At 39.6% G+C, this 26,916-nt stretch overlaps 1 protein-coding gene across 8 annotated transcripts in view; it reads right to left on the bottom strand.

The window, feature by feature from the left end:
* The window catches only part of USP6NL (USP6 N-terminal like), a 170,001-nt gene that overhangs the window by 71,715 nt on the left and 71,370 nt on the right, over positions 1 to 26,916 (bottom strand). For 7 of the 8 annotated variants that reach the window (XR_005018710.1, XR_005018711.1, XR_005018709.1 and 4 more), the window contains exons 3-5: positions 15,409 to 15,476; positions 12,573 to 12,655; positions 4,022 to 4,061 (exon numbers count right to left, since the gene is read on the bottom strand). Coding sequence is in view for 3 of the 8 variants with exons in the window: in XM_036842761.1 (XP_036698656.1) it covers positions 4,022 to 4,061; positions 12,573 to 12,655; positions 15,409 to 15,476 (191 nt within the window). In the remaining 5 variants the exon portion in view is untranslated. Of the gene's footprint in view, positions 1 to 4,021; positions 4,062 to 12,572; positions 12,656 to 15,408; positions 15,477 to 26,916 lie in introns of those variants that run through there. The other variant, XM_036842763.1, reaches the window with a different exon arrangement.

Below are 26,916 nucleotides of genomic sequence, written 5' to 3'. Positions count from 1 at the left end.
AATCCAAAGCAGTCTGCAAATACCAACACCAATCCTCTTATGAGGGACTGCCTTCTACACGCTATTTTAAACAGAGAATTACCTTATGTAAAAAGAATACACTGGCAAAGCTGGAACAAAAGCCCCGATGACGTGACTATGCATCAGTGTACAAGTCTTCCCAAACGGCACGCAGGAAGTACACACTGCAAGTGGATGCTTTGTGAAGACTGATGAACACTTGTACACATCCACAAGGCTATCATTTCCACTGATTTTATTCAATGCCACATATGAATATGTAGAATTTTTTATTAGTTTCCTAGAAATGGCAGACCTCGGCCATTAGGACTAGGCAATCACTGAAGAACATATGAGCTAAACTGAAACTAGAAAAATTGGGGGAAATCCTGAAAACTAAAAAGTTTCCAGCCTCAGACTGCTTTGCATGTGTCTAAAGTTCTCATTCCACTTTAAAGAAACCAATTGGGCCACACAATACGAGTGCAGTTTATAGACAAGGGTAGGACGGAGTCTCAGTCAGCAGCCTCAGAACCCCTGCTCCCAGTAAAAGACTGACAAGGGAATATAAAACTATGTCTTATGTTAAATTATTAAGGTGTGCATATCATTTCAGAGTGATTCCCTATTATATTAAACTCTTTAGAGTAAACAATCCATTAATTATAACTTTATTTGCATTGGTTAAGAGGTATTTTACTGTACAGGCAAATCTCTTAAAAAAAAAATTAAAACCAAACAACCTCCCTCAAGCATGCATTCTCCAACTAGGTTTTGTCTCATATTTCTTCTTTCCTTCACTGTCACATTTCTTGAATCATCTACACTACTGGTTCCCACATGTCTGAATTTTCTGGACCAGGAATTCGTTTTGAAAGGGGAAGAGAGGTGGCATGGGAGAGAAAAGTCAATAGTGGGTTGTCAGATTTTTATTCTGCCAAATATGGATATCTTCTGTTAAAAGATACCTTCCAACTCATCTCTCCCTCATTTCTCAAATAAAGCACATTGTCAACATTTGAAAGGACAAGCTCCGCCAACCTTTAAATTCGCATGTTTAATGACATACCGCAGTCTTTATGTTCACCTGGTCGTTCACTCAGCCACCATTTATTAAGCACATACTATGTGCCCTGCTCTAGGTTCTGGGGATACAACAGTGAACAAAGCAGATGAAACCCCCCTCCTAGAGATTACATCCTAGTGAGGAAACAGACAAAATAAAGATATAAGTAAAATACTGAGTAAGTGAAACAGTGTTAGTACTAAAGAGAGGAACAAAGGAGGGAGGGGGATAGTTGACAAGCAGGGGGGAGGGAGTTCCCAACATAAGATCTGAGATGCCAGGGAGGGTCTTATTCCGAAGGCAGCGTCATACAGTAAATACCTGGAGGAGATGAGGGGCCGCGCCCTGTAGCTCTTGCGGGGAGGAGGAGGGGGCTCCCCAGGAAAGGAGGCAGCCAGGCAAAAGCCTGAAAGAGGGAACATGGCGGGCTAGTCGGGGAACACTGAGGAGGCCGGTGGGTGAGCAAGAGACGGGAGCAAGAGAGGAGAGACTCACGGAAACCAGTCACACGGGGCTCTGAGATCATTCTAAGGACCTTCCCTTTTACTGTGGACAAGCTGGAGAGCAAGCAGGATGTTCCCATCAAGAGTGACATGCTCTCTCTTATTTTAACAGGATCATTCCGGCTCTTGTGGTGAACAGACAGGGGACACTAGCAGAAGCAAGGAGCTGGAAGCCTCACAAGAAAGGTTCCAGCAGACCAGGCAGCAGAAGAGGGGATGCTGAGAAGTCATCAGACTCTGGACACATGCTGAAGGCCGAGCTGACACATGAGGTGTGGGGATGCTCAAACACAACTCAGAAGTTTTTAGACTGAAACCTGGAAGGGTGGCGCTCCCACTGGCTGAGATGGGAAGCTTGTTCACAGATGGGTTTGAAGAGAACGACAGAAACGCCAGTTTGGACATTTATTAGACACCTGAGCGTATGGAGTAAGCCAGACACGACGTCTAGACACTGAAGTGCACACACAGTCGGGGGCCGGCGTTTAAAGCCAGAAGGCTAGACGAGGTGACCGAGGAGGAGATCCAGACAGGAAAGAGAAGTTCCAGGCCTGAGCCATGGGCTCAGGATAAAGTCGTGAGATGAGAAGGAACAAGTGGAGGAAATGGAGAAAGAGCAGCCAGTGAGGAAAGAAAAATATGCGGAGAGTACGGGGTTCTGAAGGCCAAGAAATGGGAACGTGTGAGAGAGAGAGGCTAAGCGACCGCATCACATGCGCGGGTGGGTCACTGGGAACTGACTACTTGGTGTGACAGTGCAGAGATAAGAAATAAGAAACACGAAGCAAGCACATCGGCTGGGCCAGGCCAGAGAAGGAGGTACTGGAGGTTTGAGAGGGAATAGGAAGCTGCACTGGTTAAAATGGGAGCAGAAATTCACTAGGAGGAAACGGCATGATGTCCAGGCAGCATAAACATCCAGCTGAGGTTTGTGATCATGGATGTAAAGTAAAACCAGTCATCCCAGTTGGGAGTCTTTTCCCAGTTACACTGAGCCGCTCAGGTGCAGGCGCTGCAGAGACACAAAGTTCAGCCCAGGAGAAGTGGGCAGGAGGTGGGGAGGGGGTGGGCCCAGCCTGTGGCAGAGCTGAGCTGGGAAGAGAGGGGAATGAAGACATAACAGTTGTGGGATCCAGAGGGTCCACGGATTAGCCAAGTCAGGGCACTAACAGAGAGAGAATGGCCAGAGAGTGGACACAAGCAAATCCCTGTGTGTCCATTTCCAAGTGGTCTGGTAGAAGTTCACCAGGAGCAGAACTGGTAGAAAGCGCCGTCACTTCCTTCTCCTGCCTCCCTGGGCCGCAGGGGCCCGCCTTCTCCACCAGCACCACTGCCAGGGCACGTGGCAAACACCACGCCCCTGAAAGCCACTACCATTTCCCACTGCTGCCTCACCTGACCCGCCTCTAGTCACTGGATGAACAGCCAGCCTCTCAGAGCAGAAACCATGCCGTATTTGATCCTGATATTCCAGGCTATGGTCTCGGTTCTAGACCCGTGCTTGATATATAGTTGCTAAGCAGTAATACAGCTTTATTAAGAGAAAGAAATTTCTTTGCCCAAACATCAAGGTTATGACACAGAGAGAATCAGGCAGTCACAAGAGAATTTAACCGCAGGAAGTACCTATAGGGCTCTCTACACGGTATATGTAAAATGGCACTTTTTATCCTGAGTTATGCTACAGTTCTAATTTTCAGGAAATTTTTATTTTAGAAAGATTTTCTAAAATATTTTTCAAATTCCAATTCCAATTTTACCTCCACTGTCTGAAACCCAGCCTCCTTCCCCCATCAAACATAAACAAACTGAGAATAATCCCCCCGATCAATAGCCTCCCTCTCAATTCATAAATTCTACAATTCATTTTTAGGTACATAAAACAATGGAGAGGGGGGGAGGCTCTGAGCAGCCTTAGACATTCAGTCGCTGGTTCTCGTGCCCACCAGCTATGGGGCCAGCTCCCCAGCCAAGTGCGGTGAGGAAAGGGGAACCGCTGAGTTACAAAAAAAACTGATGAGCTTACTATATATAAGACTTCTAAGTCTTTAAAATGCAAATGTACTTATTTGACTACAGCAAACTCTTTTTGGTGTTGTCTGTGGAAAATGTGATTAAAAGCTCATGGCACAGTTATGTTCCAAAGAGCTGCTGGTCTGGACCACGGCTTCAGGAGCCACACGGTGCTTGAGAGGCACGTCCACAACGCACTCTCTGCTAACGCCTACCTCTCCTTTTTTCCAGGTACCTATCAGAAGTTCCATAACATCTAAAATTATTTCATCATTAATTTAATTACTTTCTTACAGTAAGAAACATGAGGGTCAAATTCTAACGATGACTGCAGCACTGACATATAACACGGCACTCACAATCACAAAGGTGGCAGGTTTTATTCCTCTGATGAACGTAATTCCCCGGTAACTGTAAACAAACGCAGAGCTGGACTTACCCGTTCCATAGCTGCGTTATGATATGGGAGCTCCTCTTCGCTGCAGAGGAAAAACAGTGGACGTGAAATAGTTGAAACCAGAGCAAACTTTTAAAAAATTATAAACCTGTAGGTAAACACGATGTACAACCATTTCGTTATCATCTCAAGAGCTACATAAGCTTCCATTCTACCGAATTTAACATAAAACAATGAGCTATTCTGTCACCACGTCCCCTGTCTTCAAATCTCTAGACACACTCTGTCCAATCCAGTCATCTCTAGTCACAGGTGGCTGCTTAATTTTAAATGTAAATTAAAATGAAATAAAATTAAAATTTCAGTTATGAGCCTCACTAGCCATGGTCCAGCTACCACACTGAACAGTGCAGATATAGTGAGAACACTTGCACCGCTGCAGAAAGTTCTACTGGACAACACTGCTCCAGTCCAGGAGTCAACAACCTTTTCCTGCAAAGGTAAATATCGAATAGTAAATATTTTAGGCTTTGTGGGCCACACAGTGTTTTTCATAATACTCAACTTTGATGTCGTACTGTGAAAGCAGATACTGACAGCATGTAAATACAGTGTGGTTTTGTTCCCATAAAACGTTTACAAAAATAGGTGGTGAGCTGGATTTGGCCTATAGGCCATAGTTTGCCAACCTCTACCCTAGACCATCACCTCCACTTTCTGTCTTCAACTACAGCCTGTAACAAATGATTGTTCAAAAAAATTAGTATAAGGAAATAAAACTGCCTCCCATGGATTTATGAATTAAAAAGAAAACTTCAACTTTTATTCTGTAAATAAGGAAAGCTTCATTTGTCGAAACTTCAATGGGAATAATTTTTTAAAATGTAAATATAATAAAAGATCAAATCCATTTCTCTGATACAGTAATTTTGTGATACTACCTCCAATATAAAACATTCTGAGACTCTTGAATTAATTGTCAGTAATATGAAAACAATGTACTATCTGTAAACAGTGCTATGTGCTTTGAGTTGCTCTATCAGTAGTACTGATGTTTTGACGAGAACTATCCATATTCTTCCCTTAGTTTCTATTGACACCAGATAATAACACTTTTAAGAGTATAATATGTTAGTATTCAAGAGTCCAACGTTTTCAAAAGCCCTCTTTTGCTACTCTGAAGAGTCCTTAGGTGAAGCATGAAGCTACAGCAATGAAACTGACCAAAAGGTGTAAGAGCCAAAAGAGATCTCAGAGAGATAGTCCAACCCCCTCATTTCACAGATAAGAAAACTAACATTTTCACTCAGGCGCCATCACTTATCCTAATACAGAGATGTTCAGCACTATCTAACCCAGTGGGTTCAAACTTAGATAAGTATCTATCTTCAGATTGTGCAAGAGTATATGAAAAACAGGCTAAGAAACCAATTCTCAAGAAAAAGAAAATCTGAGGATTAAATATAAGTTTCTTTTTTTTTGAAGTGCCTACTCACCTTTTTTTTTTTTTTTAAATAGCTTTTGTTATGCTCTTAGTCTAACTTTCCCTGCTGATTTGTAATCCTGATTACTAGCAATGCATGAATTACCAGCGATGCATGAATGGCACCCGTCCATTCTTCATGTACTGGCAGAAGAAGGCCTTGACAGGCCTTCCAGGTCCAGTGTTGATTCCAGGTCAACACTACTGGAATGTACTTGCTAGCTGATTAGGTCAGCAAGGGCATCTTGAAAGAATAAGAACATCTGGCAACCTCTGTGTGTACCAACGATGGTATTTCTGGGGTGAGTGGGCTGGGCTGCCCTGGGCAAGAGCAACCTTCTGTGCAGCTGATTTGAGCAGATCCTGACCTAACACTGAACACTGAACATTCCTACCTGCAAATGAAGTGCCAACTCTGGCTGCCACCACAGGACAAGTTCTTCAGTGTCCTCCTATTCACTAAACAAGACTAACAGACCTAACTGTGCCTGTTCTCAGCACTGAATCAGAACCAAGTTTTGCACACGTCTGTGGAATGGAATGGTGCGAATCATCTGCTCAGGCTACATGGTCTGTGCCGGGCGGGTCCTACCCCCGCCTCTGGCAACCACCAGTATGTTCTCTATATGTATGAGTTTGGGTTTTTCTTTTTTTTACATTTCACATGTAAGTGAGATCATACAGCATTTGTCTTTCCTTGACTTATTTCACTGAGTATAATGCCTTTAAGGTCCACGCATGTTGTTACTAATGGCAGAATTTCCTTCTTTTTTACGGCTGAATAATATTCCACTGAATATATTCACCACATATCCATTCATCCGTTGATGGATGCTTAGGTTGTTTCATGTCTTGGCTATTGAGAATAATGCTGCAATGAACATGGTGGGTACAGATACCTTTTTGAGTTAGTGTTTTCATTTCCTTCAGATACATACCCGGAAGTGAAATTGCTAGATCAGACGGTAGTTCTATTTTTAATTTTTTGAAGAACCTCCATACTATTTTCCATAGTGGCTATACCAATTTACATTCCCACCAACAGTGTACAAGGGTTCCCTTTTCTCCACATCTTTGCAAAACTTGTTATTTCTTGTCTTTTTGATGATATTCATTCTAACGGGAGCAAAGTGGTATCTCACTGTGGTTTTGATTTGCATTTGCCTGATGACTAGTGATGCTGAACACATTTTCATGTACCTGTTGGCCATCTTTAGAAAAATACCTATTCAGATCCTCTGCCCATTTTTTTACTGGACTGTTTGGAGGGCTTTTTTGGCTAGAGTTGTATAAGTTTTTTGTATATTTTGGATATTAATCCCTTATCACAGCGGTCCCCAACCTTTTTGGCACCAGGGACCGGTTTCGTCAAAGACAATTTTTCACAGACGGTGGTGGGGGGATTGGTTCAGGTGGTAATGCGAGCGATGGGGAGCAGCAGATGAAGCTTTGCTCGCTCGCCTGCCACTCACCTCCTGCTGTGTGGCCTGGTTCCTAATAGGCCACAGACTGGTACCAGTCCGCAGACGGGGGGTTGGGGACCCCTGCCTTATCAGATACATGATTTGCAAATCTCTTCTCCCATTCAGTAGGCTGCCTTTTCATTTTCGTCATGGTTTCCTTTGCTAAGCAGAAACTTTTTAGCTTGATGTAGTCCCACTTGTTGTTTGTTTGTGTTTGTTTTTACTTTTGTTGCCTTCGCTTTTGGTGTCAAATCCAAAAAATCATCACCAAGACCAATGACAAGGAGGTTACCACCTAATTTTTCTTGTAGGAGTTTCATGGTTTCAGGTCTTATGTTCAAGTCTTTAATCTATTTTGACTTGATTTTGGGGTATGGTATAACATAGTGGTCCAATTTCATTCTTTTGCATGTAGCTGTCCAGTTTTCCCAACACCATTTACTGAAGAGACTGTCCTTTCCCCATTGTATATTCTTGGTTCCTTTGTTATAAATTAATTGACCACATATGCATGGACTCTAACAGATCTATGTGTCTGTTTTCATGTCAGTACCATACTGTTTTGATTACTATAACTTGTAATAGAGTTTGAAATCAGGAAGCATGATGCCTCCAGTTTTGTTCTTCTTTCTCCAGATTGCTGTGGCTATTCTGGGGCTTCTGTGGTTCCACACAAATTTTATAATTGACTGTTCTATTTCTGGGAAACATGCCATTGGAATTTTGATGAAAACTGCATTAAATCTGTAGATTGCTTTGGGAAGTATGGACATTTTAACAATATTAATTCTTCCAATCCATGAGCATGGAATATCCTTCCATTTATTTGTGTCTACTTATATTTCATCAATGTCTTACAGTTTTCAGTGTACAGGTCTTTCACCTCCTTGGTTAACTTGATTCCTAGGTATTTTACTCTTTTTGATGCAATTGTAAATGAGACTGTTTTCTTAATTTCTTTCTGATAGTTTGTTACCATGGTATAGACATACAACTGGTTTTTGTATGCTGATTGTATATCTTACAGCTTTACTGAATCCGTTTATTAGTTCCAACATTTAGTGGAGTCTTTAGAGACTATATAGACAGACATATCATCTGCAAATGGAGCCGGTTTTACTTCTTTCCTTCCAATTTAGATGTGTTTTATTTCTTTTTCTTGCCTAATTGCTCTGGCTAGGACTTCCAATATTATGTTCAATAAAAGAGGTGAGAGTGGGCACCCTTGTCTTGTTCCTCATCTGAGAGGAAAAGCTTTCAGTTTTTCATCATTGAGCATGATGTTAGCTGCAAGCCTGTCATGTAGCTTTTATTATGTTGAGGTACATTCACTCCATACTCATTTTGTTATGAGTTTTTATCCTGAATGGATGTTGAATTTTATAAAGTCTTAAGACCTCATAGATAGAATGTGGTCCATTCATGAATTTTCTTGCATTACTGCTCCATTTCTAAAATCTTTCATACAAAATCTGCTATGTGCTCCACTGATCTCCAAAGAACTTTTCCTCTTCAAGTCTCTGTGTTGGCATACACTCTTTCACAGCCTTCCAAAGAGAAAACAGGGAACTGTGCCTTATCAAGAGCTATACACAATGTATAGATACACACGTAAAACACTGTGGCAGCCTCAGGCACCATGGCTGGCATGCTGCAGGAGTGTACTAATGTTGCTGAATGAATGTGTGAAGGGAAGGATGAACGCATGCCTGCATTCATGTATGCATCTTTACCTTGCCACCTAAATGTCCTCCAAGTAGAAGAAAGGGAAGACCAAAATCTGGGTGAGTGCAGTGTTCCTTTAGATCAGCAAACTACAGCCCCTGAATGAAACCTGGCCATCGGCCTGTTTCTGTAAATGAAGTTTTACTGGAACACCACCATGCTCATTTATATATTGTCTATGGTTGTTTTCATGCTACCATGGTAGAGTTGAATAGCTGTAACAAAAACCATATGGTCCGCAAAGCCAAAATGTATTTAATATCTGCCTCTTTACAGAAAATGTTTGCCTACCCCTGCTTTAGAAAACGAAGGTTCGTCGTCTAATGGAAAGAGGCACCTAGAGACTGCTTAAAGAAAACACCAAGCTGACAGCAAGAAGCTATGCCTTGTAGAAATACACAAAGTAAAAACAACAACGTAGCCATCACTGGAAACACAGGGACCTTACCTGGATCTATTTTCTTTTATCTGCTATTAAGCTTAAAAGAATTACTAATTAGAGTGTATGTGCTTGTAATTTCTCAATAGCTCAAACAGAGTATTTCTGTAACTATGAGATAAACTTTCATTTGGAAACATAAAAGTTAACTTGTGAAAATCAGTTATTCAATATACTGACTAAATTTTATTTCCCATTTTGTAGCAAATTTTGCCTAAGTTTAGATTTACTCTAGTCAAAATTATTGGATGGGTAGAAAGAGCTCTCAAGGCCTCGTTATTAAAACAGATATTCTTTAAAAACAAAAACACCATTATTCTGGCTTACAAATATTTATATAGTCACATTAAACTACAGACAATGTGCTAAATTTTATAAATATACACATTTTGATAAGTAGTTGAAAATCTGAAGCTTGGTATTAATTTTATCTTTATTTTTGAAACAATTTCCTTCTAATTCTTCTATTAATAACTTGTGGCCTAAAAGCATTATCTATCATTATCCAAATACCAAGCATTCTTTGTCGAGCAGACTAACAGTGACTATTTTTGAAAAAAGTGTTGAAAGTTCAAGTACTGAAAGTTCTCTAAGTTCTTAAATAAGCTCGATTTCTCCATTCTCCAGATACAAGTCCATCACAGGCATGCAGCTAGGGACAGCTCCCCATTTCTGCGCACTAAACAAAGACGGCCCTGTTCCAGCATCACGCCAGGCTGGTTTGGCAACAGTTTTTATATTTATTGTGAAATCTGTTATAAAACCAAGTTAGTCCTATACTGTATTTGTTAATTACTGTCATCCTTCTCCACATATCATAACAAGTAATTTAAGTTACAAAAACTGTAATCAGATATGAAGTCAGCAGCCTTCAGAGAAGGCTGCAAAGTTACTTTGCACCATTTTATTGATGTTGACACTTAAAACCCATGTTTATCACAGAACCAATCAGAAATTACAAAGAACTAAGACAGCAGAAAGAAACACTCTTGATCAAGGTGTGACAGGGAGCAACGTCTAAAATTCCTAGGCCAGGTGACTTTACTCAGTAGCGCAAAACACCCCAGCAGCAACCTTGGGAGAAAGTGTCTCACTGAAATGAAGCACTGTAACAAAAATCAATGACTTTGGTGAAGTTCAATAAAGCCTAACACTACACTAAAATCCATTTCTATGCTTCATTATTTTTATTTGTGCTGCCTGCTTTAGGATTGCACCACGGAGTTAATAAAAAATTTAGGGGGGCAGTATGAGGACTGGTTGGGCTTCATTTTCAAAGACCGCTGAGCTCACCAGCTATGTGAGCGTCCATCTGAGGAGTGGGATCATTTCAAACAGATCCCTCTCCTTAGGCACTCTTCTTTCCCCCTTTAATTTTCTTTCTAGGCATTTCAAAGAGCTTCTTCGATGTTTCTCTTATTAAAACTACAGAGGCAATAGAATGCAGAAGGTCAGAACTCAGGCTCTGCCCTGAGGCTGCCATGGTCAGTTCCCCAACCCGACATTTACTGCGAGCACAACCTGGGCAAGTTGCTTGACCTCTTTGTGCTTCAGTTTCATCTGAAAAAAGACAAAAAGAGTACCTATCCCAAAGAAGTTCTGAGAGAAATAATCCATGTTAAGAGCTTAGAACAGTGCCTGGCACACAGTAAGTGCTCAATAAATATTAGCTAATATTATTAAGGTAAATCACTGACTGGCTTTTTTTTCCCACTAGAGCCAAATGGACCTCAGCACAGAGGTAAAAAGAAACACGGAGTAACTGAGTGTGATTTTTAGATTGTAGACACAGGCTAGGCTCTTGGGCCAGAATCTAGTTGTTTTAAGCAATGAGAAAAGAGAATTTAGGTAATTCCTAGACCCTTCTGGAATGCACGGATTTTTCATATGCATTTTGTCCTATATTAGACCATTTTATGATAAAAACATCCTTTGTAGTGGTTCGCGCCCATCACGAACACTTGGGGAGGTCAAAATCAGCTGAGTTGTATCCTACCTTCTGAATCAAAATCTGGGATACCACCCAGATATCTATTTAAACAAACAAACAAACAAACAAACATTTTCCAACTAATTCTAATGTGCAGGAGATTTGGGGACCCACTGATCTTGACAGTGCTAAATGCTCAAAGTGTCCTTCCAAACAGCATTCACATACCTCAGATCTGCACATTAACCCACACAAATGTAAAATCTTTTCCTGTCCCATTTGTGGCCAAGTTTGATTTACTTTAAAAAAAAAAAAAAAAAGCTGAAGTGGGGGTTTCCCTTAGGAACGTATTTTCATCACAGTTACACACTGCTCTGTTGGTCTGCTGAAATTCAAAGTCTTCTAATTAGAACCACACAGGAGAACATTTCGGATATGCTGATATCATTAGGTAGCATAATGACACCTTACATTTGTCTAGACCTGTATGTAGTATTCTATCATTTTATTTCTTCAAAGCTTCAAGTACCCCTAAGTATGTAGAGCAGTTAATGATTTCTGTTTCACAGATAAGGCGTGAAATAGTTAACTGAAACCAGCAAAGCCAGAAGAAGAGCATACATTCTAACTCCCAGAACTGTTTCTGTTTGTTTGCTTGTGTTACCCTGAGAAAAACATGATACAACAAAATACTTTCTAATGCAAGAAAACGGAACAGAAAGGAAAAAGAAGGTCTGAGTACTATAAAGTTACTGCTATGAACTCCCTAAGAAATTGTATTCCTCCTTCAAAATTTAATCATGTATCATAAAATAAAAATCCCTGGCTTCTTCCTCTTTATAATAAATGAGACTGGGAAAGGATAAATGTGAATAAGTAGTAGGTTAATCACTAAATTGTATGGAACCATACAAACTACAGAGATGCAGAAAAGTCTCCAGGCCATGGGAATCTTACTAAACAAAGCCAGAACCAAACAGGCAAATTCACATCATTTCAGGATGTTTTTAAGAGTCAAAATCACTTTAACTACTTTACTTTATAGTGCTCTAGACCTCTCTCGACTCCTTACATAACATACTCAGGATAAATGGAATTAATTTTGAGAAGCAATAACCCGAACACATTTCCCACCATAAGGAAGATCAGTGGCATTTCTTTTCATTGCTCATTTTTAGTCTGCACAATACTAAAGTTCTAACTGCTAATTATTTTTAAAATGCATTTATATAAAATAAAATGTTTTATAATTATTTTTGAAATACAAGGTGTTACTGATTTCCACTTAATTCTGCTAAATTATTAATATAACTCATTCACTGCACTTAATGTTCTTACTAAAACACAATGAATATTAAAGACTGTATTCTTAACTATAGTTCACTTTCAATCACAGAGGTTAAAAATGCCGGGAATTTAATAAAAAAAGCATGTTGCAGGATCAATCCTGGAATCTTATTCAGAGCAATGCTATTAAAAATAAAGAAAATCAACAAAATAGGAGACCATAGAAACATAATTTTAAAAGTTAGCTTTCAAACTATGCAACTTACTGTAAGAAGCCAAATCTATCCGTGACTTTGTAAACAAGGTAATCAGCATCTTCCCAAGGCTCAATCTCTGCACCTTCTCGTCCCTATTAATAGGGGACAAAGAAGGGTGTTATTGGGAATATATAAAACTGAATAATTTCTTAAAAAGAACAAAAAACAAGACTTATTTTTTACTAAAAATAAGAGCTGGAACTGAGGCATTATCAACCCTAATTAACTTTAAAAAAAAATTTCTGGCAATAATCACTATTTCTTTGATACAAACTTTGGAAGACATTAAGCCATGATCAGACCTGGGTTCCTGTGAGAAACAGACTGGGAAAGAGGGAGCAACAGAGGACAAGAAGCCACTCAAGAATGAACCGCCAGGGATTCCCTGGTGGTGCAGTGGTTAAGAATCTGCCTGCCGGGGCTTCCCCGGTGGCGCAGTGGTTGAGCATCTGCCTGCCAATGCAGGGGACACGGGTTCGAGCCCTGGTCTGGGAGGATCCCACATGCCGCGGAGCAACTGGGCCCGTGAGCCACAATTGCTGAGCCTGCGCGTCTGGAGCCTTTGCTCCGCAACGGGAGAGGCCGCGATAGTGAGAGACCCGCGCACCGCAGTGAGGAGTGGCCCCCACTTGCCGCAACCGGAGAAAGCCCTCGCACAGAAACAAAGACCCAACACAGCCATAAATAAATAAATAAATAAATAAAAATTAAAAAACAACAACAACAACAACAACAAAAAAAGAATCTGCCTGCCAATGCAGGGGACGTGGGTTTGAGCCCTGGTCCGGGAAGATCCCATGTGCTGTGTGCGCCACAACTACTGAGCCTGCGCTCTAGAGCCCGTGAGACACAACTGCTAAGCCCGCGTGCCACAACTACTGAAGCCCATTCTCCTAGAGCCCGTGCTCCACAGCAAGAAAAGCCACCGCAATGAGAAGCCCGCGCACCGCAACGAAGAGTAACCCCCGCTCGCCGCAACTAGAGAAAGCCCGCGCGCAGCAACGAAGACCCAACGCAGCCAAAAATAAATAAATAAATTTATAAAAAAAAGAATGAACCGCCAAACTTGAAGGTTTTAGAGTGAAAACATCTTAGAAAAAAGTATGTCTTGCTTTTTCATGCTAACTTCTCAGAAGAGTAGGCTACCTACTTTGCCTCTCTTCCCCTTCACTCCCAGCTCTACTGGCCCTGATACTATCCTTGCCAAGGTCAGAACCGGCCTCCCACCGTCAGATCCCGTGGACACTACTCTGGCGTCCTCACCGCGTGGATTTTTCCACTGCGCTTGTCAGTGCTGCTCAGCCTCACGACACCGTCGTCTCTTGGTTCTCCTGTCCCTCCCCCACTCTTCTGTGACAGCTTCCTCTTGGGCCGCCCCCACCGAGTGTCCGTGTGCCCAGAGCTCCGTCCTCAGCTCACTGCCCGCCACGCTCCCCTCCTGAGCTGTGAAGCAGCACTGATTAGAGCAGGAGCCCCAGGGCAAGAGTCTACACTAATCCCTCACGTCTAACATTCAGTACCCGACTGTCTCGTGGGTGTTTTATAACTGCCTGTTCATGCGTTCTCTGAGTAGGCCGTGAGCATCTTGTGGGCAAGGGCCCCTTGTAACTCACATTTGTACAGTGAAACCCCAAGGCCTAGCATGACACTTGGCCTGGTCACTAAGTGTTAACTGCATGAAAAAAAAAATGCACGTGAGCATGAACAAACGATGGTTCTATTGGTTTTAAATTAGTTAAGCAGTTAAATAAATTAATTAGGTTTTTCACGGACTACGTTAAAACCTAATCATAATAATGGGAAACGGTGTCTGATGTTCCAAATAACCAACTTAAAAACAAACTCTGGGAACATAACTGTTAAGTTGAGCTCTGCCTGTATGCCTCCCTGGAAGCAGGGCACAGTCCAGATGGCCTTCTATAATTTCATGTTCCTGTTATTCTCATAAATAATCAAAAATAACAGGTACAAAATTACATCCAAGTGACATAAATATAAAACATGACATTTATAAATCACGGCTACAACTCATTATAGATCTCAAGAGATAAGGTAATAATAAGGATATATGTAAATCGTCAACAACTGTGATTTTCTAGGGCATCAAAAATGAGATTCCATAATTAACTTAAGGATAAAATGCTAATGGAGATTATACATCGTGTATAAATTCAAATTTTCAGACCCATGTTCAATTTTTAACATCACGCATCCATTATAAATAAAATGGGTATTCAATTCCATATACTAATATATTAAAATATTTATTGAATACCTAGTATGAGCCAGAACTATTGTAGGTATTTAGGATACAAGAGCAAATCAAACAAAAGAAATTCTTACCCTCAGAGAGTTTACATTCTAGGAGGGAGAGCAGAAAACAAAGTATAATATAAAGTATGCTGATACTTTAAATGCTATGGTGAAAAATAAAGAAGAGAAAGGGGACAGAGAGAGCCAGGGGGTGGAGGGGTGTATTAAACAGTGTGGTCAGAGAAGATTTCACTAAGAGGTAGCATCTGGGCAAAGAAAAAAAGGAGGCAATAGGGCATGAAGGTATCCAGGATACAAGTGTTCCAGGAAGAAGAAATAGCCAGTGCAAAGGCCCTGAGGCAGGAGCAAGCTGGGAAGAAGTGTTGGAAGAATAACAAGTGACCAGAGTGGCTAAAGCACAGGGAAGGAGGGAGAAAAAATGCGGAGATGAAGTCAGAGAAATAAGATGACTTCAACAGTCACGGGAAGTAAACAAACTGCTGCTGTAATTTAAGCTCTCCAAAAAGCAACTCCATTTCTATTTCTATTTTTGTAAATAAAAATTACTCAAAGAGTAAATATGAATACTTACTCTGTCATATTTAGCAACTATTTCAGCTCGCTCCTGGGCAAGTTTGACTGCTACATCCTGGTTTGAATCTGTGGAGAGATCAAATTTCAATGAACTGTTATTTAAAGATTTATAAAGTTAATTAATTATAAAACTAAGATAAAACAAATGAAAATAAAACAGTAAATCAATGCTGCCTAAAATGGCAAACCAGCAAAATCGAATAAAGTATCCATAATTAAAACTTTGAAATATCAACATATCTACCATTTCAATATTACAATACCATACTCAAAAGAAAGCAAATTTGTTAACACAGCATTAACTTAGGGGATATGGTAAATCTTATCCCTCAAGAGTTAATTTTGGATCTAGTTTCATAGAAATAAATATTAAAGTAGAAACTGGAACTGAGAGCTCTAAGTTTTCAGATGAAATCCACTTGGGTAGATGATGAGAAGAGCATTCAAGAAGGCTTTTAAAATTTTAGGTAATTTGCTCACAAAATAAATCAGTGCAAGATAGACTTCAGGAGTTAAAAAAAAATATTTCTCTGACATGATGAATATAATCATTTCTTCATTTAGCCTCTCAGGTCTCCCTTATCAACTGCCCCAACTACTATTATAATCTCCAGTTTTCTACCACAACACAACCACAAATAAAGTTTTCTTTCTTATTACCACCAGGTTATCTTTCAAAAACGTTGTCTGATAACAAGTAAAGGTCAAAACATGAAGTAGTGTGGATATGCTTACACACCCCAACTACCATAAATAAAAATAAAAGATCAATGACAGACTGTATAAAAGGCACCTCTGATCAAGAAGAAAGACAAGCATTCCAGTGGAAACTGGGCAAAGGTCATAAGTAAGAAATTCACAGGAGTAACAACAGCAGTGACAACGCTGTGTTCTGTTTGCACAGAGTGCCCGGCAGATAGTAAGATACTGCGGAAAGCACTTTACATGCCTTATCACACTTAATTCTCACAACCGCACTTTACTGGATTAATTCTATTACACAGATGGAAAAAAAATGAGGTTTAGAGATTTTAACCAACTTGTCTAAGGTCACAAAGCTGGTAAACAGCAAAGCTAGATTCAAATCCAGACAGTATTGACTCCACAGTCCATAATTTTAACCACTACTTTATAAAAAAGATCACTAAAGGCACGAAAAAGGATGTCCAGTTAAAGATGGCAGATGGAACACACACTTTTATATCCATTCCTCCTAAAACCCCACTAAAATGACAATATAGGGATTCTTTAAATCCTTGCCCTCAGTGGCCCAGCAAATGGAGGTTCCAGAGAAGAGGTGAGGGAGGGGTTAAAAACAGGGAGTTGATTAAAGAAGTCAAGTCCCCGAGAGTTGAAGGGATGCGTGTGTGTATGTAAGAGGTTGAGTGAGTGCAGGGAAGAAAACCAAATCCTCACCCTCCAAAGCAGGAAACCATGAGATAATGACTAAATCTGCAGAACAGGAAGCGGCAATATAGGCATGGTATCTAGCGCTTTGGAAGTAAACGGATAATGAATCAGCTGGGAGTGGAGAGTGATTACTTCTTTGGGGTGGGCAGCCCGGAGGGAGGGGTGTGGAAGTCAGCTTATTTTTCAAAATAAGTTTTACAGGCTGCTGAATCTTTATACCAAGTACAGCTCTGATAAAAATAAAAGCTAATTTTAAAAGCCAAGACATGGGGGAAAAAACTCAAGTCATCAGAAACTAAGGAAATACAAATTTTAAAATACCACTTTGGAGGGGGATGGACCTAGAGTCTGTCATACAGAGTGAAGTAAGTCAGAAAGAGAAAAACAAATACCGTATGCTAACTAAGGAATCTAAAAAAAAAAAAAAGGTTCTCATGAAACTAGAGGCAGGACAGGAATAAAGATGCAGATGTAGAGAATGGACTTGAGGACACGGGGAGGGGGAAGGGTAAGCTGGGACAAAGTGAGAGAGTGGCATGGACATAGATACACTACCAAATGTAAAATAGATAGCTAGTGGGAAGCAGCTGCATAGCACAGGGAGATCAGCTCGGTGCTTTGTGACCACCTAGAGGGGTGGGATAGGGAGGGTGGGAGGGAGGAGCAAGAGGGAGGGGATATGGGGATATATGTATGCATATAGCTGATTCACTTTGTTATATAGCAGAAACTAACAGAACACTGTAAAGCAATTATACTCCAATAAAGATGTAAAAAATAAATAAATAAAATAAAATAAAGGGACTTCCCTGGTGGCACAGTGGTTAAGAATCCGCCTGCCAATGCAGGGGACACGGGTTCGATCCCTGGTCCGGGAAGATCCCACATGCTGTGGAGCAACTAAGCCCATGCGCCACACCTACTGAGCCCGTGTGCCACAACTAATAAAGCCCGTGTACCTAGAGCCCGTGCTCCACAACAAGAGTAGCCACCGCAATGAGAAGCCCACGCACCACAACGAAGAGTAGCCCCCTCGCAGCAACTAGAGAAAGCCTGCACGCAGCAACGAAGACCCAACACAGCTAAAAATGAAAATAAATAAATAAAATACCACTTTGCACCTATCTCACACTGACCAAAAAATGCATTGATATTACTCAATCTTGATATAGTGTGGGGAAATCTGCCATTACCTATGCTGTGGGTAGACTTACAAATGTATAAAATCTTTCTGGAAAGCAACTTGATAGTATGTATCAAAAATCTTAAAAACAGGGACTTCCCTGGTTGGCACAGTGGTTAAGTCTCTGCACTCCCAATGTAGGGGGCCTGGGTTCAATCTCTGGTCAGGGAACTAGACCCCACATGCATGCCGCAACTAGGAGTTTGCAGGCCACAACTAAGGAGGCCGCCTGCCGCACTAAGGAGCCCGTGAGCTGCAACTAAAGAGCCCGTGAGCCGCAACTAAGGAGCCTGCCTGCCGCAACTTAAGACCCGGCACAACCAAATAAATAAATAAATATTAAAAAGAAAAAAACCTTAATAGGTAGAGACTATAGCCCAATAAATACCCATATAATAGCAAAGTGCTGTCTATATGTTAAATAGTATTAGGACAAAAGACACAAGAAAAGTTTTCTAAAGTAAAGAAAAAAATAAAATTTTTAAAAAATCTTAAAAACAGGCGTCTCCTTTACTCAATAATTCCAAATCTAGGAATTTATGATAATGAGATAATCAAACAAGCACAAGGTTGTTTATAATAGTAAAAACAGCAGAATGGAATTTGTGAATTTCTTAAAGCTTATTTGGGAAAAAAAATGTTTATGCCACTGCTTTTCTCAGACTACAAAGTGTCAATATACTATCCTTTGAGGGAAATGTGAATAAATAATAAATGGTTCAATAAAATAACAAAAATACAGGTTAGTTGTTCAGATTTTCACAGTTAACTTATACATTCAGAAGTCTGGGATACTCAACTCAATTATACACATATTTATTATCCTATTTTAGACGTATGAATCTTCATCAATTCCTTTTTCCCTCTCCTGTTACCCAGCTTTAACACATTACACTCACACTTCTACAAAAGGGTAGGGAAAGCAAATTAACAGAAATTAAACTCAAACTAGGAAACTTGGCTACTTAGTAAATTCTATTTCCATTACCAGAACAGCTAAGCATGAATTTCTATGGTGATTAGGCCAAATCCAATAAATGAGTGCTTTCTTTGAAGTATTTTATACTAGTCCTTTATTCCTGCTACTAGTCCTAGGAGTCTCAACTATATTTCCAACTTAACAATGAAAAGTTTAAAAGTGTAAAGGCAAGAACTGGAAACAGTATAGAGTTGGGAAGTGAAGATGCAAAGTATCCCAAGAAAACATCATTGTGGCAAACTGTAAGATACAATGCTTTACAAGGGTCATCTCCAGTCTAGAGATTTCCGGAAAGGAGACCTAGCCAAGTAATAGGGGTTGTACTGGAATTGGATGAAACTGTATCTAATTTTATGGGAATAAAATGATTAACATGATTAGAATAGTTGACTCCAAATCAAGTCAGTACTAATCTTTAAATTCCTTTAGAAAGTTCTTATCCTTGTATTTCCTGATGGGGAGAAAATTTTGTAATGTTAATGAATGTAAAAGAGAACAGAATTAAAGTCAAACTAATTTTATAAAATATAGCCACACCTGCTTCTTTGAAGAGACTAAATAGAAATGCCAATCTTTCCCCACACCAAGTTTAGAGACATTATTTAATAATCCGCATTGTGAAGCAAGCATCTTTCCAGTAAGAAGTAGTGTCCTTATGCAGAATTCACTATAGTTAAATTATATTTCGTACTGTCTGATCTACAGTTGAGAAGTTTATTAAGAATTATAGTAGAATACTCCCTTTGGTTTTGTTCTGATTGCTTATTTAGAAATTCCACTGCAGAACAGAGTTGGCCCTATAAACACTGACCACAGAAGGTATCGGCAGCTGTCTATGTCTATGCAAGTGTGCACCGATTCCAGGCACCTATTAAACCACGACGGCTGTGTTCCTGGGCACTTGCCATTATCAAACAAGAAACCTATCACAGTATTTAAGCCAAATTAAATCAAATTATCTTAATTGACTTTACATCTAATATAACAATGTTTCAAAGTATAAGAGGCACATTTTAAGCAGTAAGGATAGAAAGGCATTTGGATTAAATACTGAAGTATACAGAAAACATCTCTGGGCACAAATGTAGGGAAGAAAATGACAACTGTAGCATTTTAAGAAGACCTCTAATTCCATTTAAACATAAAAACTTTTAAGAATCAAGCATCCACCTGGATTGTAACTTAGTATCACTAAGTTAGCCCCAAATTGTAATGAACAATTCATTCAAAGTTACTAAATTTTAAATTCAATGAAACAAAATTGACAGACCATTTTTCCTAGTATACATTTTAGCAGATGAATGTTAAATAAATATATATTTCAATTTAAAAAGTACTTTACCCTTTGTTAGATAACCAGTCTGGCTTTGGGAATTAACAACAGCTTCAGTCCTCATAGAGTAAACTTATCTCTTCCAATATTCCATTACTGCTTTATAGTTTGCAAGCACACCAAGAGTGTTAGGTGGTCCCTCACACATTCTGCAACAAACTGAAACAGAAAAGCGGAAGGCAGCTCTACTTTAAACTATTTGTGAAACAGGCACAAGAAAGAAAAGGTCTGAGATATATTCTAAGGGGGAAAAAAGACCTTGCTGTGGTTACACGCACTACAGATATTCAAACAAAGATGATGTTTGTTGAGGGTAAAAACATGCCTTTCAGGCTAGATCCCAAGTATGAACCACACCAGCCTACACCCAGCATTCCATCTAGTAACAAACAGGGGCTTTGAATATGCCTTAATCTTGTACTTCAAAATTAGCCACATTCTTATTACTTTTAATAAAACTTGTCTTGGAGCAATAAAGAAAATTTTTATTTAAAACATTAAACTAAAGCTAAGTAGGAATACTCTTCTCAAGTACATTTTATAACTTAATTTTAATGATACTTTTTAATGTGAAAGCTTCAGCCCCTGTTTCAGACACTAAGCAAATGCATACTAAATTCTGGAGGGTTTTGGAAATACTTAACACACCACACATATACAAGTGAAATAAATGTTTCATGAAACAAAATGCATAGCTACTGCAGGGTGGCACTGTAAAATGTCCTATTCTATTTATTCTTTCCTTCTTCCCTTCACTGTTTCCTTCTTTCTTTTCTTTTTTTTAAAGGGTTGGGACCTACAATATGGAAACTACTTTGCGAAAGTGACAGCCACCTTAGAGGCGTGATTATGAACATTAATTACACTTAACTGGACACTAATGAATTACGTTTACACTCAGCTTAAGCCAGGTGTAACATTCAATACAGGTAAAAGATGTCAGAAGCTTAGAGAGAGGGAAAAAGTTCAAATCATAAACCAAGGAATGAGAATCAGACTGGCATAAAATTTCTTATCAACTAGAAGGTAATGAAGCACTTATTTTCAAATTTCTGAGAAAAAAAAAATTATCATGAGTTTGGAATTCTATACCAAGCTAAACAACTGATTCGGTATGAGGAAAAAGTAAAAACATTTACAGATATTACAAGGTGGGGTGAGCTGAAGAATGACTCCCCAAAATATGTCCACATCCTAATCTCTGGAACTTGTGGAGGTACCTAATATGGCAAAAGGAATTTGCAGATGTAATTAAGTAAGGATCTTGAGATGGGAAGGTGACCCTGGATCGTGAAGGTGGGTACAACGTAATCACAGGATTCTTATGAAAGGCAGCCAAGAAGGTCAGAGGAGGAAGTAGAGGCGAGGATGAAGGCAAGAGGCTGGAGTGATGTGAAGAAAGAAGGGGCCATGAGCCAAGGAAAGCAGGCGGCCTCCAGAAGCTCAAAAAGGCAAGGATCCCCATTCTCCCCTAGTGGCTCCAGAAGGAATCAGCCCTGCTGACTTCAGCCCAGTGGAACTGATTTCAGACTTCTGGCCTCCAGAACAGTAAGAGAATCAATTTTGTTGTTTTAAGCCACCAAGTTTGTCATAGTTTGTTACAGCAGCAAGAGGAAACTAATACAATGATTCAAAGTTTACTGCCTAAACAATGTTTCTTTGACAAAGAATCTCTCCTTGTCCAAACTTTTAACCGTCTTCTTTACTAGGCCTTGAGTCCTGTTATCTGGTCAGATTCCTCATCCCCCTCCCTTGATGTCTGGTAACACTGGCCTGCCTCTACCAAAAATCCTGTTAAGTTGGTTTAGCAAGAATCCCATCCTTGAAGTCTCCTCTTAGTAATTTTCTAACCACCAAAGCCCTCACTCAACTGATTGACTATAAATCTCTTATTTATAGGGATTTCTTTATTGTTTATTAAGTGTCAGAATAATTTTTTAACAGAATCAAAAAAAGGGGTAGACACAGGATCCATGAAATCCCAGGAAGCTAACTGTGTAGTTGCCTAGAGAGTGACTAGCCTGCATTAGAACAGGGAATACAAGGTGTCTTCAAGAAGAAAGTGGATTCTAGGCAACATATAGATCACAGATATTATTAGCGATACAGTGAAAGCTTACATATGAAAGACACCAAAAAGAGGATAAGAAGACTATTAGAAAATTCGGAACAAACAAAGCAGAGAGTGATAAAAGTCATGGTCAAATATGAAGCAATGTACAAAGGGGCATGGCTATGAATTTGATACATATGGGAAAAGTGAATTCATCTGACCTTGACACTTTCAACATTAGGATTATATTTCCTTCCTACATACTTCATCATAATGTTTGAGATTGAAGTAAATTATAATAACTACTGACATTGTGATTATATAAGGATTTTATTGGCTTTTAATGTTCATAATCAACTATATACAAAGCATCTAAAATTGAACTCTGATCTGCACACTTCCATACGCCCCACTCCAAACCTAAGTCCCCCTTCCTAGAAGAAGCCACCGCTATCTCCCAAAACTATTCTCCACATTATACAAGAATCTGCATGTATGTATGCACTACACATATATTTAAATGTCCCTTTTCTATTTAAAAACTAGAACCATTCTATAAATAATTCTAGATCTTACTCTTTTTTGCTTAACAGTACATCTTCGAGCTTATGCATATCAACACCAATAAAGGCTTAGCAACCAGTTCTTGCAGGGAAGAAGTTAGGGCTGTGAGCCCTGGTTTCTGGCACCTGCCAATTTCTATGCTGCGAATATTCCCACTATGGCAGCCAATTACCAAGGTACCAATGTGATGTCACCAAACGCATAGTTCAGGCTGGGTCCAATAAATCAGTGGATCTACCTCAACTTTTTTCACAGCTGTAAAGTTTCCCAATGCACGAACATAATTTATTCAACTAGTCCTGTCTTAGGAATTCGAACTAGGATAAACTAGAGAGTCAATTTGTAATGAGAGTTAAAGATGAAACATTATGAGGTAAAGAGCTTAACAGGTTACTGTAACCAAAGGCAAGCTGAAAAAAAAGAGGAAGGAAAAACTACCAGTAAGCTGAGAAAAAGATGCTTCAGAGAGGAAAACGGTACCCAATACGCAGAGCAAAGCAGAGTCACCATCAGAGAGACCTCTTAGCCTAAAAAAAAGAGAGACTAGCCCGCCCCTGAGCTGCTGCTGCGGTTGCTGGCTTTCCTTTCCTGCTCAATGCATGCATACAAAGCAAATGCTTTTTCCTGAAATTATCTGAGTAAATTATCCATGTCTATAATTTGAGTTCTTTAATTCCATCTCATCTTTCAACCAAAAGAGGCCCTAACTATCGATGGTGCCTAAACAATGTTTCAGTTATTTGTGATTACTTTCTTAGTATACTATGGACTAAGATACACCAATTATAAAGATTCTTCTAATGATAAAATCTTAAAAGGCACCATTGCTAAAAACTTCAGCATTTATTTTGCCATGCTCTAGATCCAAGGCTGAAGGGAACGCTCAGAGGAGAAATAAGCAGAGTTAAACAGATCAACATCAAAACACAACTAAAAACAAAATAAAGGAAGGCACACCAGTCACAAGAGAACCTGAAATACCACTTATTTTAACTGGTTTTTCTGTGAGAGATGAAATTCAATATGGACACTTAAAAGTGACATATACCTACTCTCCCCGCAACAAAGTTTATACTGGAGTAGCATCCCAGGAGAGCTTCACATCCTCAGCCAAAAGCTCCACCTGGTGGTCCTGTGAGCACTGGTCCCAAATCTCCTGTCCCTTTTACCCCCTCCACCGGAGGGACTCTAATCCATCCATGCTCCTGTGCCCTCCAGCACAGTCCCACCTCCACCTCTCACAGCTCGGTTAACTCCACCTTAAACAAGTGTCTTATCAAAAATGTACAACCTCAAAACCCATTTCTCTCCTTCTTCCTTCCCCCACTAGAGTAATAATCTCAGAAAAATCAATTGGTTTCCTTCCCTCTTTCCATGTTAACTTGGAAACAACACAACAACAAGATTCTGATCACAGCTGCAATTATAAAAATAGTGTAACTAATCATGATCAAGGAAGGGACAGCCAAAGGCTGAAAGTTAAATACAGGAAAGAACCAATGCCATAAACCCAAAAGTTCTCAGAAATGCCCCACTTTCCACTTCAAAAGAGCCACACAAGCTTCCACATACATCTTCATACCCCTCTGGTAATACGCATTGTCTGATACAATAAAAGTGTTCAAACAATAAGCCTAAGTGCTCTTCAATTTTAGCTTTCAATTGTCAGTGTAAATATGATTTATACCTTTCCATTCAAAATATTTCTATTATCTCACGAGCAGCATGATATCAGCATTTTCTATTATATCATGTTTTCATTTTTAAATTTTTCATTAAATGTGCAGAACACATTTCTTCAAACAAATTCTTATATAGAAGCCCAACTTTCAAGCAAGGAGAGTGATGGGGTTGAGGAGAGATGAAGCAAAGTCCTCCTTGTGTTAGCACGTTTGTCATCTACTGCTCAAATGAGTTCTCCTCCAAGAGTTTCCTAACTGCCATCGCCACCTCCCTTTCATAGAGTCCTCTCAATTCTCCAGGCCCTTCTCTTGCTTCTACAAATAAAAAGATTAACATTTTATAATTGGTAGGTTGTCTGTATGTTGTTTTGTTTGTAAGCATATATATATTTAAGACCTGTAAGAACAGGACACATCTCCAATATTTTAAACATGGAGCACCCAGCATCAGGTAGATATTTAATATTTCTATAACTAATAAAATATTTTAAATCATAATTTTAACAACAATTCCAGGGAAGGCTTCTATTACTTGCTTCCTGAATTCTAGAAAGATGAGAAACAAAATAATTTTAAAGTCCTACAATTACTAACAAGGATTCATTATAACAAGATAATTTTTTTCCCTAAAATTTAATTATGACTACAGACCTACTAGAAGATCCACCTTACCAATGCCCACTGCCATAAAGGTAGAACTGGTCACTGGTAGAACTGGCCTTTAGATCTACTGTATTTACCATCTGTTACCCACAACAATTTATTGAATATACTTACTTCCATGTCACTTCTATTAAACTGTAATCTCCATGAACAAAAGACAGTATCTCATTCATCTTGGTATCTCTTATATCCATCACAGTGCCTGGCACACAGTAGTTGCTCACTAAGTATTTCTTTTAAAAAATTACTCAAAATTAGTTACTAATGTGAATTATTCAACCAGGTAAACACAATATATCAACTTATTTTAAAAATTAGATTTATAAGCTATTTTCCAGGTATAGCTTTACTGCAAAAAAAAAAAGAAAAAAAAATGCTTTTGCTAAAGATTCTCACCTTTCTCATATATTTTATTCTGTTTTTTTTAAAGTCTATTTCAAGGTAGCATTTGAAATATTATTAGGACTCAGACATGAGAAGTCACAATCTATTTCTGATGAGTACTTCTGATTATTTACAAGACCTTCATATCCATTAAGGAATGAATGAATACATGCATGAATAAGTATATGTATGTACTATATGGCTACTGAAAGATGAAAGAAACCAGAGACTTGTTTGTTATGTCTGTGTTCCAACCTCACGCTTCCCCTTTTTCTAGCTCCCCAACCTCCTCACAGACCATCACTGTCTCACTTCCTTTACCGGAAGCTCCGGCTCACTCAGCTCCGTGTGCCCCCATCATGCTTCAAGCCCACGTGGAGGGCCTTCAGCTAGAGAAACACTCGCAACTCCCTCCCACTCTCCCCTCACTCCTCTCTCGGGAGCAGAAGGAGTCGGGGATGGGCTTGGCCGAGCTCCTTGCTTTCTCACCCAGCGACCCTGTCCCTGGGCACAACCCTTCTGATATCCTCTCTATGCAGGAAAGCACCTGCCCTGATGGGAGGCCTGGGGTTGCTTGGCTGTGCTAGTCACCCGGTGGGTAAATCTAAGTCAAGAGAGGCTAATAAGCCCTTTCCACTTCAGATCTAACGTCGTGCCCTCCAATCAGCCAAAAGATTTTGCTCTCCATCTGTCAATCTCTCCTGTCTTACTTCTCAAAAAGAAAGAGCATTACTACTGGTTCCCTAGAACTCCCAAAATCAGACTAGTAACGCCAACGTTTATGTGTAAGATGATTCACAGAGAAAAAGGATATGAAGTGATGTAACAATGTTTAAATACCATTACTACTAATGAGAAACATAATTATTACTTGTTGAATGTGAGTTTAATTTCCACATTTGGCAGCAGGGTTGAATGACAAAATTGCCAACAACAGATACCTAGAACCAAGACAAGCATATGAGTCATTTTACTCACTTCAACCCGCCTACAATTGCTGGCAAACTCAAGACTACACCTTAGCAGTTTTTCCAGCAGCATGAGAGCATGATTGTAGTAATAGATGACACAAGACTGGTGTGTAACAACTCCTTGCTTGTGGATACTTTATAACCTGCTTAGTGCAGGTTTAATATGTACCAGACATTTACTATGCATTTACTATGCATAAACTCACATAATCCTCACAGTAACCTACTCTGTTAGTTTTATGACCCTCCCTAGTTTACACACAGGGAGCGTGATGTTCGGAGAG

The sequence above is a fragment of the Balaenoptera musculus genome, chromosome 2 (assembly GCF_009873245.2).
Source record: "Balaenoptera musculus isolate JJ_BM4_2016_0621 chromosome 2, mBalMus1.pri.v3, whole genome shotgun sequence".
Taxonomy (NCBI): Eukaryota; Metazoa; Chordata; class Mammalia; order Artiodactyla; family Balaenopteridae; genus Balaenoptera; species Balaenoptera musculus.
Note: the sequence above shows the minus strand (reverse complement) of the source record. Positions and strands in the feature narration are given on the sequence as shown.